Source organism: Eptatretus burgeri, chromosome 13 (assembly GCF_056783735.1).
Source record: "Eptatretus burgeri isolate ZD-2024b chromosome 13, Ebu_testis_v1, whole genome shotgun sequence".
NCBI lineage: Eukaryota > Metazoa > Chordata > Myxini > Myxiniformes > Myxinidae > Eptatretus > Eptatretus burgeri.
The window spans coordinates 33,039,889-33,057,820 of NC_140973.1; the positions used below are offsets into that span (position 1 = coordinate 33,039,889).

Consider the following 17,932-nt stretch of genomic DNA (forward strand, 5'->3'; position numbering starts at 1 on the left):
TCTTATCTGATTTGTTGTTCTTGACAGATGTGGATGAATGCACCGACAGCCCGTGTGGACAGGAATGCGCAAACACTTATGGCTCCTTCCGATGCTACTGCCAGCCAGGCTACGTACTCAACGAATTTGACAGGACGACATGTGAAGGTCAGGCCTGTCTTTTGCAAGGCAGTAAGAGGCAATGGCATTGCCGGTTGGTAATGGTATTACCACATCGCGACTCACTGGCATTGAATGCTCATTAACGTCAATGCTGCCAAGTCTTTTCAACTATGTTTCACAACATCCATATTCCAGATGTGGATGAATGCACTCAACCTGGCTCACAAGGTCTTTGCGCATTCGAATGCCACAATACGTTGGGCAGCTATGAATGTACGTGCCCGGCTTCTGGATACATGATTTCACCAAATGGACGAAGTTGCAGAGGTACTGTGCACCTGTCTTGATATGTGTTTGTCTTTTTGTCATTGTCTCTGTCTGTCCCTGTCTCTCTGTCTCTCTCTCTCTCTCTCTCTCTCTCCATCTTTATTTTTCTTGTCTGTTTTGTTGAAGTCACAATTTTTCATTTATTTGTGTTTTTTGTATCTGACAGTTAGGTGTGTGTGTGTGTGTGAGTGTGAGAGAGAGGGAGGGAGAGAGAGAGAGAGAGAGAGAGAGAGAGAGAGAGAGAGAGAGAGAGAGAGAGAGAGAGAGAGAGAGAGAGAGAGAGAGAGAGAGAGAGAGAGAGAGAGAGAGAGAGAGAGAGAGAGAGAGAGAGAGAGAGAGAGAGAGAGAGAGAGAGAGATGGCGAGATGGCGAGAGGGCGAGATGGCGAGAGGGCGAGAGGGCGAGAGGGCGAGAGGGCGAGAGAGCGAGAGAGAGCGAGAGAGCGAGAGAGAGAGAGAGAGAGAGAGAGAGAGAGAGAGAGAGAGAGAGAGAGAGAGAGAGAGAAAGAGAGAGAGAGAGAGAGCTATAGAGAACTGATTTTTCTGGTGACGTCCTTGCAGTTCGTGTAAAGCACAATGTTTCCATTTAATGTCTGTCCTTCAAGTAATATATATGCTCTTCCATGACCCTAAGCTCAATATCTCGAACAATATTGTTTCTGGAGTAGTAAAATAGATGTTACAGAAAATTAAAAGTAAAAATAAAGAAGCAACGAATAAACTTGTGTTAGACAATATCATGAAAACTTCCACGTAAATAGTTACATTTTCCATTGCACACAATTATAAATGCACAAGAACAAATCGAAATGACAACATACTGTGACGTCCACGGGACTTGAACAGTCCCGCCAACGTAGAATGAGCCGAAACGATGGAGGCGGTTTATTTATTTATAACCCAAACATGGCGGTTCTAATCGCTCTACCGCAAACGGGACGAGGAAGGTGGCACGAGTCACTTTTCACTGAGTTGATGATGTTTATTTGTTTTTATTATTATCAGAAATAACAAGACTCGGCAAGAAGAGGGATCCGGGGCGATTCGACGGGATGGTGTGGGATCGGGCGTGGGGAAAAACACAGACAATTCCAATGAATATACAGTTCTCAATCCATCTAAGGCGCCAAGCACACACACACACACACAAAACGTAGCTATTTCTGGTGGTCAGGCTGGACCGTGGTGTGGACGCAACTGTCCCTGGATCGGCGTCGGACGAGCCGGCCTTGCTCTCGTCAGGGGGGGGGGCAGGAGAAACCGTGGTGCTGTCGACCTCCTGGTCTTGGCCCAAGTCCGCTCACAGCCGCCAGGGAACCAGTTCAGGCGCCAAGCCGCGAGCAGGAGAGGGAGGCAGGTCTGCCCGCTGCCCGACCCCGCACTCCGAGTCAGCAGAACCCCAGAGCCAACCAAAGCGAGGCACGAGGCTCGGCAAGGCTCCCAGACACGATCAAGAACACGATCGACTCAGCACAACAACCAGGACGCTCTCTGCCGCCACAGCTTCCACACCAAAAAAACCACGATATTTTGGTTGTAATCTTCTTATTCTTCCTTTTCGACCCCGAACAGAACCTTTTTATCCTTCTGTCCTCGTCACTTCAATCGAGCCGTTTATTGGCCCACCGCCATCGCCTTCCGCTAATCGTGATCACGGGGCGGAGCCATCCGCTGCACTGTCCTGTGACGTCACGGCCAGTCTTCAGAGAATACCAAAAGGGGTTTACGCAGACACACTTACCCTATCCCGTGTCCCTATCTAATTACGTGACATTTATCATTTCCCCCTTGAAGAAATGAACATTTACTAGACAACTTATCACCACTGAATTGCTACTTATTACATCGAGATCCTGGTAAACTCGAACAGCATGGCATACCTAGTTAAACATCCTAATTACCCTTTGAATGCATACCCCCCCCTCAAACGTAACACTGCCCCCTCCTCTGGTACCGCAGCTCCTGCAAGGTATATCAGAGGCGCTACCGTACCAGCCTTAACACTTACTGACTCACACCTAATTAACCTAACGAAATAAAGTAGGAGGGGCAATGGGCAGCGAGTCGCAGCTAACTTACCTATCCTGCTTAATGTACTACCCCCTTATGGACTTATCCTCACCTAAACAATCATTCGTTTTTATTTTATTTTATTTCATTTTATTACATGAGAGCACTGAGCGAAGTTGCACTCCATCTTCTAGATCATCGCTCTTGCCCAGCACTCTTCCAGTGATCTGGGGAGGGGAAACAAAAGGTTCCACAAAAACACAACACTTATACTTTACATTCCTACTCTAAGCCTTAACGACACTATTCACAGGATATTTACACTTGACCGCCTCCCCCAGTGGATGTTAATAGACCCAGCGTTACCTGGGGAGCCAATTTTCAAATTTGCTTGCCCCAAAATTATGCGGACATCATGCCCTTGCTGCACCTGTCAAGTTGTGCGGGATCGAGTGGGACTCACACATCTTCACAACACTCACACCATGGTCATCATCACATTTCTAGGTCATGGTCCTCATTTTAATCATGCAGGCTGAATCCCGTCGTGGCCGTGGGGTGGGTTAACACAAGATGATGGGGGCATCTCAGGTGCAACCATGCCCATAGGTAAGCTTTAGTCCAACCCGGACGTTTCTCCGCCCCGCTCCCTTTGATTCCCTCCCCCCTGGTAGCCATCAGCTCTAATCCCGTACAACACTCTGGAAGGGGTCTCACTGGCTCCTCTGGCCTTCCTGGGTCACCAAGGTCCTACCTGCCTTGGTCGCCCAACCAGACCCTCTCCCAGTTGCCTCCAGACACTGTCACCATTAGCCACCAGGTGGTGAATCGCCTTGAAGGGGGTCGCAATTCCCGCTCACCGTGAGCTTCAGCAATCCCTGTGGACAAGCACATCATCCCCACCCACAAAACCCACATGACTCCCCCACCCCATCGGCCTTACATGTGACACCTGCATTTCTAACACTTCACCGACCATGACCTTCCCTGTTACCACACCATGCCCAATAAAAAAAACAATGTGTGCACCATACATTTCACTTCTTCACTTAAAACAACTCACACAGCATTTCTCACCCGATCCACACACCAGCCATTGAACAGCCACTCGTGCCCGCTTTGTTTCCAATTACCCACTGTCCCGATTGTCACTCTAAAACCTAGCAGAACTTACAAACCCATGCCAATTTTCCCACAATTCTTTTTTTTTATTTTATTTTTTTATTTTTTTACTAAAGGAGGCACTTCGCCACAATCTCACCAGCCGTGCATGGCCCTATATGCTCAGCCCGATCTAGTCTCCCGGACCCCCGACAGTGATCTCCGGACCCGACCTATGAAAGGGCATCTCGGATAGACCTGGCGGTTCAGCAGGAGGATTCATCCTCTCCGGGCTTGAAAGTCTATTGGAGGGTCTCTCCATCGCCGGGTACCGGCAATATCGTTGCATGTGTCCTCTTCGCCCGCACCGGAAACAACTCCCCATAAAAGGCCCCCGTGAGTATCGGTGAAATGTCTCTTGCGGTTCCGGACCCCCTCGGCCATAATCAAATTGCTCTTTTGGCTGGGCTGGACCCCGCCGCTTTGACGCATCAACTACCGAATTACCTCTTATCAAACTTGACAGTTTCTGGCAAATTTCCTGAAACATTTGGGTAATGCCAATTTCTCCCAGCCCCCCTCCCTGATCCTGAATCTCCGCCTGTCGGATCGTCACCGATGGCCTCTCTGGAACCCGACCCGGCCGACTCCACGAGGCCAGCCTGGCCGCGCACTCGGCCGCTCGGTGAACGGTGGGTGGATCCTGTAGCTCCACTAGCGCTCGGACCTCAGGGTCCGGAAGAGCAGCTAAAAATTTCTCTAGTGCCAGTCTGTCCCACGCCTCCACTGTAAGGTCCCGATACGCGATCCTGACTGATTGGTAAATGTCCTGTGCCAGCTCCTGCACTGTCTCACCCGGCTTTAATCTGCGGTGCTGGAGCTCGGCCCGCACCAGATCACAGTTTGCCGCGAACCCAAACCGACGGCTCAACGCCTCGCAAATGTGGGAGCTGGTCAACATCCCCTCCGCGATCACGTTTAACACATCTGCGGCTGGTCCCCGCAACGTTGCCACCAAATTCCCTGTACGTTCCCGCTCATTCCACCCGTTTAGTCGGGAAATGCACTCAAATTGCGTCAGAAAAGCTTCAACGCTCCCTGACCCGTCAAAATTTACCAGGGGGATCACTTTTACGGTGGCCCGCTTCTCAGTTTCTCCCTTGTCCGAATCCAGCCCAGGGATCAAACACCCTTGTGGCTGCGTATCCAATTTCGGAGCCCACTGTGGCCAAAGATGTTTTGTGGTGAGGGTCTCATGGGTCAATTTTGCCTCCTGTTACAAACGTTGAATGGACCGATTCACCTCTTCCCGCAGGATCTTCTGGGCCCGCACAACCTCCTCCAAGTCTCCGTCGCGAGTTTGTAGCTGCTCCTCAACCAACCCGGACACTCTACTTACAAAAGACGGCTCTACCAGGCCTTTATCCAAGACTTCATCTTGGCTCATAATTTTATCTTGTTCATCCAAACGAGCCTCCAATCCTTTTACCTCCTCCGCCAAATTCATCCCTTGCTTCCTCAGCTCTCCCCACTCTTCAACTTGCAGCTGCATATGAGCATCCACACAGGCACGATGACGTTCCAGGCTTTCATCCACTTTATCAACCCGAATGTTCGTTGCATCAATTTTATCTACCAATTTTTTTCGTATATTTTCCCCCTCCAATGTAATTTCTACCTTTGTTTCCTCCAATCTATCCTCGAATTTACTTTGTATTTCTCCAAATTTAACATCCACACACTCCTGCATCTCAGTTTTCATTTTCTCCATCTTTTCCCCCAATTCATCCCTCATTAAATCAATCCGTGCACCCAACTGTTCCCCCATTACCCCCAATCGATCCGCCATCTCTGCCCTCTGTGCCGTCATGTCTGCCCTCTGTATCACGAATTGATTTTCCATTTGTGCCGTCATTTCTGCCATTTGTGCCCCCTGTGCCGTCATGTCTGCCCTCTGTGTCACGAATTGATTTTCCATTTGTGCCGTCATTTCTGCCATTTGTGCCCCCTGTGCCGTCATTTTTGCCCCCTGTGCTGTAATTGCACTCATTAAACGTTCCAACATTGTCCATATCGTCATCGTGCCGGTTTCCGGCGCTGCCGGCTCCGTTACGGGCGATGAAGCACGGTCCACGCTCGGAATGGGGGAGGTTCCAACCCTACCCCCGTCTCTCCCCTCTTCCCCCGACTCGCTGCCAGACACGTGGCCTTCCTCCTCAAACATCTGCACATCCGCCATGGTGCAGAAGTCCCGTTTGCCGCCAATTAATTTAAATTTGAAAAATCCCGCCAAAATTTTCCCGCGCTTGCGCGCTTTTCTGTAGTAATTTTATATTCCAATTCGTGGCGAGATTTTAATCCTGGTATATAATTTAGAGGGGTTCGAACATCCAACACCCTGACACCAATGTGACGTCCACGGGACTTGAACAGTCCCGCCAACGTAGAATGAGCCGAAACGATGGAGGCGGTTTATTTATTTATAACCCAAACATGGCGGTTCTAATCGCTCTACCGCAAACGGGACGAGGAAGGTGGCACGAGTCACTTTTCACTGAGTTGATGATGTTTATTTGTTTTTATTATTATCAGAAATAACAAGACTCGGCAAGAAGAGGGATCCGGGGCGATTCGACGGGATGGTGTGGGATCGGGCGTGGGGAAAAACACAGACAATTCCAATGAATATACAGTTCTCAATCCCTCTAAGGCGCCAAGCACACACACACACACACACACACACACACAAAACGTAGCTATTTCTGGTGGTCAGGCTGGACCGTGGTGTGGACGCAACTGTCCCTGGATCGGCGTCGGACGAGCCGGCCTTGCTCTCGTCAGGGGGGGGGGGCAGGAGAAACTGTGGTGCTGTCGACCTCCTGGTCTTGGCCCAAGTCCGCTCACAGCCGCCAGGGAATCAGTTCTGGCGCCAAGCCGCGAGCAGGAGAGGGAGGCAGGTCCGCCCGCCGCCCGACCCCACACTCCGAGTCAGCAGAACCCCAGAGCCAACCAAAGCGAGGCACGAGGCTCGGCAAGGCTCCCAGACACGATCAAGAACACGATCGACTCAGCACAACAACCAGGACGCTCTCTGCCGCCACAGCTTCCACACCAAAAAAACCACGATCTTTTGGTTGTAATCTTCTTCTTCTTCCTTTTCGACCCCGAACAGAACCTTTTTATCCTCCTGTCCTCGTCACTTCAATCGAGCCGTTTATTGGCCCACCGCCATCGCCTTCCGCCAATCGTGATCACGGGGCGGAGCCATCCGCTGCACTGTCCTGTGACGTCACGGCCAGTCTTCAGAGAATACCAAAAGGGGTTTACGCAGACACACTTACCCTATCCCATGTCCCTATCTAATTACGTGACATTTATCATTTCCCCCTTGAAGAAATGAACATTTACTAGACAACTTATCACCACTGAATTGCTACTTATTACATCGAGATCCTGGTAAACTCGAACAGCATGGCATACCTAATTAAACATCCTAATTACCCTTTGAATGCATACCCCCCCCCCCTCAAACGTAACAATACATTATCTTCATGCTGCGAGTTCATTACGAGCGTATTATGAGATTAAGGATTAGTCACTCCTTAGGTGTCATTTCCCTGGTCTCTGTCTATGCTCCGACTGAGGCGAGTGACCTCACCGTGAAGGATGCATTCTACGCCACGCTCGAGTCTGTGGTTGATCAGTGCCCCAGACGAGATACACTTCTAGTCTTGGGGGATTTCAATGCATCGACTGGAATTGATAAGGATGGTTATGAGACATGTGTTGGTCCTCATGGGTCAGGAACTATGAACCAGAATAACACTAAGTTCCTTGACTTTGCAAGAAGTCATGGACTTAGGGTGGCCGGTTCATGGTTTCAGCGCCCACAAGCTCATCGCTGGACTTGGTATTCCAACGCTGGCGGTGTGGCAAAGAAGATTGACCATGTCTTCGTTGACGATCGCTGGAGGATGATCCAGAACTGCAGGGTCTACCGGAGTGCTCAGTTCCTCAATACTGACCACCGGCTTGTTGTAGCAACTCCAGAGCTGCACCTTAAATCCTGGAGAATGGTACCATCCCAGCCTAGGCTGGATGTTGGCAAGCTCAGGGATGAGAGAGTAGCTAAGGAATTTGCAAACAGGCTGAGTGGATATTTGGGGCGTCTGGGCGCTTTGGGGGGTCCTGAAGTGTTATGGATTACCTTCAAGACCACCTTCCTTGATGTTGCCGGTGGATGTCTTGGAACTCACCGCAGGGCAAAGAAGAATTTTGTCTCTCAAGGGACACTGGATACCGTTGACCAGAGTCGCAGGGCCAGGCTGAATGGCAGAGCTGAACTGTTCAGGGAGCTGAGGTGTAAAACTGTACGTGCACTAAGGGTGGACAAGGAGGCCTACGTGTGAGGAATCTGTGAGGGGGTAGAGCATCACCTGTGGACAGGTGATTCTCGTCCCGCTTTCAGGGGAATTCGTGCATTGCGTTCATCCAAACCCATCCCTCGGAGCACTGCAGTTAGAGCAGAGAGTGGTGGGCTCTTAACAGAGGAGTCTGAAGTGAAGGCCCGCTGGGCCGGTTACTTTGAGCGGTTGTACCAGGCTGATCCACCAGCTGTCGAGTTGGACGTCAATGGTGTTACAATCCCTGTTGCTGACCCTCCAATCAATTGTGGTCCACCTTCGCTTGTGGAAACATGGGCTGCGGTGAACCAGTTGAAACAGGGTAAAGCTTCAGGGATCTGTGGCATCCATGCTGAACTTCTCAAGGCTGGTGGAAATGCTGCACTAGTGTCATTGCATGCAGTTTTGTGCTCTGCCTGGAACACAGGTATTATCCCAACTGATTGGAAGAGGGGCCTTGTTGTCCCTCTCTCGAAAGGGAAGGGTGATCGCCAAGACTGCAACAACTACCGAGGGGTGATGCTGCTCTCAGTGCCGGGCAAGGTCTTTGCTCGGATAATTCTTGATAGGGTTCGCAACCATCTGCTTGAGCACCAGCGTCCAGAGCAGTCAGGCTTTACACCAAAGAGGTCAACGATTGACTGTATCCTTGCTCTTCGTGTCCTCACCGAACGCAGACGAGAGTTTTGGCAGGGGCTGCTTGCAGCCTATGTTGATCTCTGTAAAGCGTTCGATTCAGTGAATCGGGATGCCCTCTGGAGGATTCTTGATTTTCGTGGGGTGCCACCAAAACTGATCGATCTGATTTCTGAACTCTACTCTGGTACTGAGAGTGCTGTGATGTGTGGTGGTACCATCTCTGACTTATTTCCAGTAGTTACTGGAGTTCGTCAGGGGTGTGTACTGGCCCCCACACTTTTCAGCACTTGTATGGACTGGATGTCGGAAAGATAAAGCTGCGGTGCAACGTTTGGGAATGTCAAGATCTCGGACCTTGATTTCGCAGATGATGCAGTCATCTTTGCGGAGAATTTAGATATCCTTTTGGGGGCCCTCGAGGTGCTGAATGAGGAGTCGGAGCTGCTGCGATTACGGGTTTCTTGGGTCAAAACTAAGATCCAGGCTTTCAATGACATCTTGGATGCTGCTGTCCTGTCTGTGCCTGTTTGTGGTGAGGATGTTGAGGACGTGGAGAGATTCTCTTACCTTGGCAGTGATATTCATGTCTCTGCTGGCTGTGAGTCAGAGGTCAATAGACGTCTGGCTCGGGCCTGGGGAGTCATGGATTCACTGGATCATGGGGTGTTCTGCTGTCGGTACCTGTGCAGGAGGACGAAAGTCAGAGTCTTCAGGTCCTTGGTGCTTCCAGGATTGCTTTATGGATGTGAGACTTGGACTTTGACCAGGGATCTGAGATGGAGACTTAATTCCTTTGGTAGCAGATATCTTCACAGAATCCATGGCGATCGCTGGTCGGACTTTGTGTCCAATGAGCAGTTGCTGAAAGAGACTCAAATGAGATTTGTTACCTGCATAGTCTCTGAGCGTCAGCTGCCACTGTATGGACATGTGGCTCGTTTTCCTGACGCTGATCCTGCTCACCAGATTCTCTCAGCGAGGGAGTCTCGTGAGTGGAGGAGGCCAATGGGCCCACCACGTGCCTCGTGGTTGCAGCAGGTTGACCAGCATCTCAAGGAGATGGGGATGGGCCTGGCATCTGCCTGGGGGAAGGCCAGACGGAGGCCCCTGGAGTACCGGCGGAAAGTGGACGCAGCGACGCGCTGTTCTGGCACATGCTCCCATACCTCACCTGCGAGTTCAACAGTTTCAGTTGCATTGCAAAATGATTAATGCAACATCATCTGTTTATTTCATATCACAAGACTTCACAAGAAACAGGACCATAATGTTTATCCCATTGTCAGTTCGACCTTTAGCTTCTCTCCTGTAAAGGGAAAACAAACTTTGGTGCATACACATTGATGAGCGTTGTGGTAAAGCTTCACCGAAATCACATGTGTAGTTTTAGAGAAGTTGCAACTATCTGTGGATGGACGGACGGATGGACAAACAAACAGACTGACGGAAGGACGACGCTCCATCACATAAGCTCCCCGGAACTAAGTTCAAGTTGAGCTAAAAACGGATAGGAGAGAAAAATAGCTGAAAGATTTCTCCACAGGGCATCATCATGGAACACCACCCAAAGTGAAATTGTATATTGATCAAATGGATGTTTAACAATGTTAAATTGTCACGTCAGAGAGGTGTGTTAACAAAGACTGCTCTGAGCCAGATGGTCATAAACCATCCACAGATCCTGAACTGTTGGTTAAACAGAATTTAATGTTATGAGGATTCTCCAAGGTTCACCCAACGTAGACAAAACTGGCGGTGTTCACGCGGGAAGGCAGAAAAACTGGAAAAAGTTCCTTTGCAATTAAAATGGTTGATTAATGGTATATCGGAGGGGAGAGTTGAGACACTAATCTCTATAATTCCAGCAATGTGTGTGTGGCTGTGTGTGTGTGTGTGTGTGTGTGTGTGTGTGTGTGTGTGTGTGTGTGTGTGTGTGTGTGTGTGTGTGTGTGTGTGTGTGTGTGTGTGTGTGTGTGTGTGACCGTTGTTTCTCGACAACCGCTGGTCCAATCTAATTGAAACTTGCCAGGTATTTTGCTGGGGCCCTGTGGCTGTGCCTTTTCAAGGTTTGATATTAAGGTTCTGTAACAAGTGCTTCCCAAGTTATGGCCATTTATTTACCAACCAATGAAAGGACACGTTGCTGCGTAGGCGTGGCCGCGTAGGCCGGTGCGCGGCTGGCCGACGATGACGTCATGTGCCGTGCCGGTTACGATGGGGAAAGGGCGCCATGGTTACTGTGGCGTAGGAGTGGCAATGGTCAATGGCAGCGAATGTCATGGCGAGCAAAGGCAGGGAGGTAAACCTGATTTTAATTAACTCTGTGTGGAAGTATCACAGCAGTTGTTACTTCAATGAAAGCGATAATTCGTGGAATGCATGTGAACATTCCGTACGGACATGCACTACTTCCGGATAGTGATGACTTAGTGTATTCTAATAATTTCTTGATTTCTTATGCGCATTTATAGATAAACACAATGCCCCAATCCAGTCGGCGTTTACGAGAGCGAAGGAACAGCCCATGTGGTTGTTTCTGGATCGCAGTTTGAAAGTTTTTTTTGGGGGTGGGGGGTTGCAAGTACGGGCACGCAAGAGCGAAGGAACGGCCTGTGTGGTTGTTTCTGGCTCGCAGTTTGAAAGCTTATTATTATTATTATTATTTTTGCACATACGGCCACGCACGTACGGGCACGCGACAGCGAAGCAACAGCCTGTGCGGTTGTTGTTTCTGGCTCGCGGTTTGAAAGTTTTTTTTTTTTTTGCACGTACGGCCACACACGTATGGGCACGCACGTACGGGCACGTACTAGTAATAAATTAACGGGACAGACCAGGTGCTCAAAGGACAAACGAGTCGGGAGGCGCACACACACTTATGCACAATCTTATTAAAATACGCAATTTGGTGTATCTGTCTGTCTGTCTGTCTGTCTGACAGTATTTTGACTGCAATACATTCGGTATCCAATCGCAACCAAACTGGACAGGAGGACAAAGGTTCACACGATGGAGGTTGTAGAAATTTAACTTCCCCCCAGGGCACAGGCCCCAATGGGGGCGGGGTGTTCACCTTGCACAAACCCCATGTTGAAGTGTATAATAGGTTGTCATGACTTTCATGAGTCACACCTTCCGGACATAAAAATGATTATAACCACAAACGTTTCAGTTAATTCTGTCCGACGTACAATTACATTTCAAAACGGTCGCTGTTAAACTGGTATAAATTATGATGAAACTCGACGTGATCCTCATTGCGTCTCCCTCAGAAGAACAGATCAGAACCGTCTCGACTTGCTAGGTGTCCAGGTAAGCTGCAACGATCTTTAGCTAACAAAGCTGCTTACATGAGTCTTTACGCATGAATGATGGAGGTTGAACGATGGAAGTTCCAGTGATTTATCTTGCCTCCCTCCCCAAGGGGGTGTTCCACCTTGGGGGAAGTCCATGTAAAGGTGTATATCTGTGTCAAGTTAGCTTATGGTGGCCTTCTTCCAAGGCCGCTTCTCATAACAAAAATAACAACACTGATGATGAAAATATCATAATTAATGTTATTACAAAACAATATCCCCCCCCTCCCCACGCGGTATTGCTCAGGTTTGTTTTGTCAGATCAGGCCAGATTCGAGCTTTGACTTGCTACAAGTAACATGTAAACCTGCACTAACCTGTTCCATGGTCGGGTTGTCGGCGACTAAACCGTCTCTCCCATCAAGTTTATTGGTGAGGAAGGTGTTTGGATATGGACACCCAGCAGGATGAAAAACAAAACCTGTCAAAGGGTGTAGGAGCTCCTTGTGAGCCAACGGCCATCCATATCTAGTGCCCAACCGGTGTCTGCAGACGTCATGCAGTTGGGTTACTCCTTATTAGGAGGTTGGTGGCAGGATTTGCACTCCAGCCCCTGTAAACCCCTTCATTCTGCAAAACATACTAAAAGCAGAAAATAAATCTGAAAACCCACTCTGTGGGAGTACCTTCTGTGCAGCTTCCCTTCACAGAACAGCTCACCAGATGACGGGATTGGGGCAAAGCCTTCAGGACCCCCAATCTTTGATGATCGGAGGGAAACCACAGGGTAACCTTCCCAGGTCAGATTGCGGTAGTGTGTGTCGGGGTGGTGCTTAAGTGTCGTCCTCCAGGGTTAACTTGAGGCGGTCCCTTCGGGTGGGTGCCTGGAATGTCCTATCCCTAAGAGAGGATGATCACCTGTCTCTGTTATCATCTGACCTCAAGTGTTTGACATTGGTATTGCACCACTCTCTGAGCTTTGGAGACCAGATTGCGGCAAGATTATGGTAAGTGGTTACACCTACTATTGGTCTGGTCGCTCTGATGGTTACCATTCCCAAGGAGTTGCTGTAACTGTGTCCAATAAGCTGACTCCAATGATAATTGAGGTAACACTGGTCAACAAGCGTATTATGAGAATGAGGATTCATCACTCCTTGGGTGTCATTTCCCTGGTCTCTGTTTATGCTCCAACTGAGGCGAGTGACCTCACCGTGAAGGACACATTTTATGCTGTGCTCGAGTCTGTGGTTGATCAGTGCCCCAGGCAAGATACTCTTCTAGTCTTGTGGGTTTTCAATACATCGACTGGAACTGATAGGGATGGTTATGAGACATGTTTTGGTCCCAATGGATCTGGAACTGTGAACCTGAATAGCACTAAGTTCCTTGACTTTGCAAGAAGTCATGTACTTAGGGTGGCTGGTTCATGGTTTCAGCGCCCACAGGCTCATCGCTGAACTTGGAATGCTATTGCTGGTGGTGTGGCAAAGGAGATTGACCATGTGCTCATTGATGGTCGCTGGAGGATGATTCACAATTGCGGGGTCTCCCTGAGTGTTCAGTTCCTCAATACTGACCACAGGCTTGTGGCATCTTTGACGTTGCAACAATAATAAAAAATATGAAGACAGAAATAAATAAATATTGTGAAATAAGATGCTTGTCATGACGCATGTGTACATGCACGCACACCTCTACACCTGTGCGTTAACATGTCCCTCCATTCTTTTTTTCTTCATCTTGTGTCTTGTCCTCCGTTCATGTGCTTTGTCTTTCTAATACAAAAATAATGCGTGCAGTGGGCTGGCGGTGAGTACATCAGATCTTCATGTTGGTGGGTTCGAAATTCACGAAAGCATTAAAGATATGGATTCTGAGCTTCTCAGAATGGATCTCGTCTCAAGATCTAGCCAATTCATTATTATGTTATTGTTCACTTTATTTTCCAATTCATGATAACAGTTAGTTTGTGCATTGTGTATGGTTTGGTCATGGTTATGTTGGCTCCAACTTTGGATCAACCATTCTGTTTTGCTGATGAAAACGTATGCCTGAAAGGGCTGTCCAAGATCCATGTCAAAATGAACTTTTGTCAATACAGGACTTGCAAAATGACATATGAATGCTGACGACGCCTTTCTCGCATGCGCTGTGTGTGTACATTTCCAGTGACTCACTTCTACGAACTTGGGCACTTTTAACCTGCCATTGCTAACACGAAATGTGTAATTCAAATAACGTTTTAAAAATAAATATTCAGAATTTAAATGAAAGAATGGCAATTTCAAAATGGTAAACCCTAATTGTTGCGTTCCTGGATTCAAATGAGACAAATGAAAATATCGCAAATACGAAAAATATCCATGGATGAGAGGTATCTAAGTTCTTACAATTTCCTGTAATACAAGTGAATGGTGGCAGTGTCTGTCTGTCTGTCTGTCTCTCTCCCTCTCTCTCTCACTCTCACTCTCACACCAATACACACACCAAAATGAAGGTGAATACTTCTAGTCCTGGGAAGACTCTGTTCCATCTTCTGAAACCCGAATTATGGAGATAACAACCAATGACACGCACACGCACGCACACACACACACACACACACACACACACACACACACACACACACACACACACACACACACACACACACACACACACACACACACACCCTAAGAGTATATATCCTCGTTTTTACATTGATTTTGAACTTTCCCTGTGCATTCACAAGCTCCAAATATGAACTGTCCATCGTTATTCAGAAGCACGCAAACCAGATTCAGTGTCTCAACTCTTCGGTTATGTAGAGGCACACCCCTTTCTATCAGGTATTTTTCCAAGTATTTTTGGCTTCTTTGAGAAGCTTGGTGAGCCATTTTTGGTAACAATCCTTATTGTGCACACACACGATAGAAGTTCACATGCCCCGAGGATCGCTATTTCTTGTGGTTACTGCACATGTGTGCTGTTCATGCTCGAGCAGATTACATCATTTTAAAAATCCCGTATTCATGCGACCACAGCATACTGCATCCTTTGGGTGGCCGTCCATGGCAATCGTCTGCAAAAAAGTCTCTCTCCTTCATGTGCTCCGGTAAACAGGATGTCATATATGTGCTGCACATGTCATCTTTCGGTAAATGGTAATGCAGTGAGGAGATCTCTTGTACTTCCTTGTGTTTTCCAACATTTGCAAATATTTAGAATCATCGTCTCTTGGAAATTATTGTATTTTTGAAAATATAATGCTTGAGTCAATATGCTTGTGGATTGGGTAGCCATGAGGAATGCAAATACCTGCATAGGTACAAAACAAACATCCATCCCAGTTTACTTTTATTGGACCACTGTCAACCTGACACCAAAGTGACACATATAATTAAGCATTCCATATAGTTGCAACACTTGCAGTTGTTTTGCTGTATTTGTAGTGACGAAACATCTGGTATAGAGTGAGTGTTTGTCCTTAGTTTTGTGACTGATCAGAAGTGAGAAGGTGACTTCCTTGTAAAAGATAATATCTACTCTCCACTTTGGTGAGTGAGGCTTACATTGAGTACATAAAACACCTGCCTGTGGTTGGCAGCAGAGCTTGACTTGGTGACAAAAGTCATCGTTTTAGAGAACAGGGTGTGCAGAGGAATGCAAAACAGCTGCAGGTGTACTCACTGATGTTTTGTGATTTGGTGTCGTGCAATGCAGCGATCTTAAAGGTTTAAATGACATTTATAAGCATGAGGTGACATGTGTTTTGTTTGTGTTTTACTGACTCTGCTTTTCTGCAGACATAGATGAATGTGCCTTAGGAAGTCACAACTGTTCATCTACCGAGAGCTGTTTCAACATCCAGGGAAGTTTCCGATGCCTCACTTACGACTGCCCTCCTCATTATAAACGAGCATCACTCATGTAAGTACAACAATGAAAGGAAACAATCCATTAAACAACAAAGCCACACCATCAAGCCCAGATACCACACCATAGCCTATCGGAGCTGGCTTGCTATTGCCCAATTGCGTACTGACGCTGCCGATCAAAGGCCAAATACCATTGACTATCTTGGTGTGGTGGTTACCACCATTTACTCCACATTCACTCCTCAAGTATTGCAATAGGAATCAGAACAGTTTGCAATCCATTAACACTCTAAAATGGTTTTAATGCAGTTTAATGAATCCGAGTAAAAAAAGGAAAAGAAAAGAAGAATTGTTTGAATCTTGTTTGATTCACTAATCAGCTTTCGACAAGTAACCCTCTTTAATGTCTATAAATCACATTTGCACGTCGTCCCTCTCTACTCGCACAATGTGGAAAACAATCTGCTTCAGACATCTATCTAGTTGTAACCAGTGCATGGAGTGGCCTCTAAATGTAAACATGATATCATTCATTGTAAAATGTTGCCTTTCACTAGCAATTAATTTTCTTCTTACAAATCATATCGTGATGAAAAACGAAAATGTATTTGTTTTTTTTTGTTTTTTCTCATGCTCTGGTGGATTTGAATTGTACTTTTTAAGCGTATAAGCTTAAGAACATATAGATGTGCAATTTTGTGCTAAGGCATGGTTTTGTATCTGAAAGAAATTTGGGCCAGATCGACAGAATTTTGTAAAGATGGATGGGTACAAACAGGAATTTGGTCTAAAAGTGGAAATACCACACCTGGTTCCATTTGGAGTGACAACCACATTCCAGGGATGTGAAGCAGCGATGACACTGCATCACAGGATTTAGCCCAAACCACTGCTCCTGGGATGCTCCTGGGATGAATAAATGGAGCTTTTTGGGTTGATACGTCAATGATCTAATGAACAATGACATCTATGTGTGTGTACTACACTCAGAACATTCTGGAAATGGCAGAATGCTTTTGAGTTCGGTAGGGTTCATGGGGGTAGAACAAATTGCGGGTTGGGATGCGGGATACCATGGTATCGTGGTGTACCACCTGCTTGAAGCCCAGGCTGGGAGTGTAGCATTGAACTGCCTCTGGAAGGTGGTTGAACAAATGGGAGAAAAAGCAATAAAATAGTGGAAGTGTGCAGTATTGTGATGATTTACCTGGTGTATTCAATTGCTTTCAACATATATTATTGACCACATGAAAGCTCAGCATGGAAACCATAATGGATCTGATACGTTAATAGCCCAAAGCAGTTACAGACTAGAAAGGATTCTTTTGAGGATGACTGCTGGTCAACCTGATTAACCTAAAAGGAAATTGATGAGTTATTTTAAAATTTACCATCAAAACGATGGCTGACTGTTTTGAAAGAAGGGATTACAGATTGAATATCTACAAAACAATATATCATTAATTTATTTGTTTTGAATGTTGTTTACATCTTGGAAGAATATCTTTTGAGCAATTGATGATTCTCTCTTTTTCAGGCGCTGTGAGAGAACAGCTTGCCATGATTATATGGCTTGCCAGGACATACCAGTCCGTATCACATACTACCAGATTTCCTTCCCGATGCGCATCCGTGTCCCTGCTACTATATTCCGTATTGGGCCCTCACCTCCCTACCCTGGGGACAACATCCTCTTGTCTATCACTTCGGGTGATCCCGAACACTATTTTTCTGCCCGCAAGCTCAATGGTCACACTGGTGTTCTGGTCCTGAGACGAGCACCAAACGATCCACGTGACTTTCTCGTCAAACTGCAGATGAAGCTCTTTCGGCATGGCTCGATTACCACCTTTGCAGCACACCTCCACGTCATCGTCACGGCCAGCCCGTTCGGTAGTACCGCTTACTTTGTTGATTAACTGGAGGAATTATGACGACCTTTCGTGGAATCTTGAGGCAGGGCAAGTAGTCAGTGTAAGGAGAGATTTTTCTTCGGCGTTTTTCGCAAGGTGCTGATGTTTTAAATTATGACAGCAAAGATATTGCCTTAATACATCATGTCGATTCTGTTCTTTTATAAGGAATTATCTCATCGTAACTTATGCATTACACTGTATATTAGTGACGAGGTGGAAGCACAAGGTCTATGCATTATGCCTGTTTTTTTAATTAAATAATAATGATATTAATAATTA

The 17,932-nt window shown here is 47.1% G+C and overlaps 1 protein-coding gene across 3 annotated transcripts in view; it reads left to right on the forward strand.

The window, feature by feature from the left end:
- LOC147014207 (uncharacterized) overlaps window positions 1–17,697 on the forward strand; it is a 137,029-nt gene extending 119,332 nt beyond the window's left edge. For all 3 annotated transcript variants that reach the window (XM_085851977.1, XM_085851978.1, XM_085851979.1), the window contains 4 exons: window positions 28–147; window positions 298–429; window positions 15,666–15,789; window positions 17,275–17,697. In XM_085851977.1, the coding sequence (XP_085708103.1) occupies window positions 28–147; window positions 298–429; window positions 15,666–15,789; window positions 17,275–17,656 (758 nt within the window). In that variant the 3' untranslated portion in view covers window positions 17,657–17,697. The remainder of the gene's footprint in view (window positions 1–27; window positions 148–297; window positions 430–15,665; window positions 15,790–17,274) is intronic.
- Window positions 17,698–17,932: the final 235 nt, after the last annotated feature.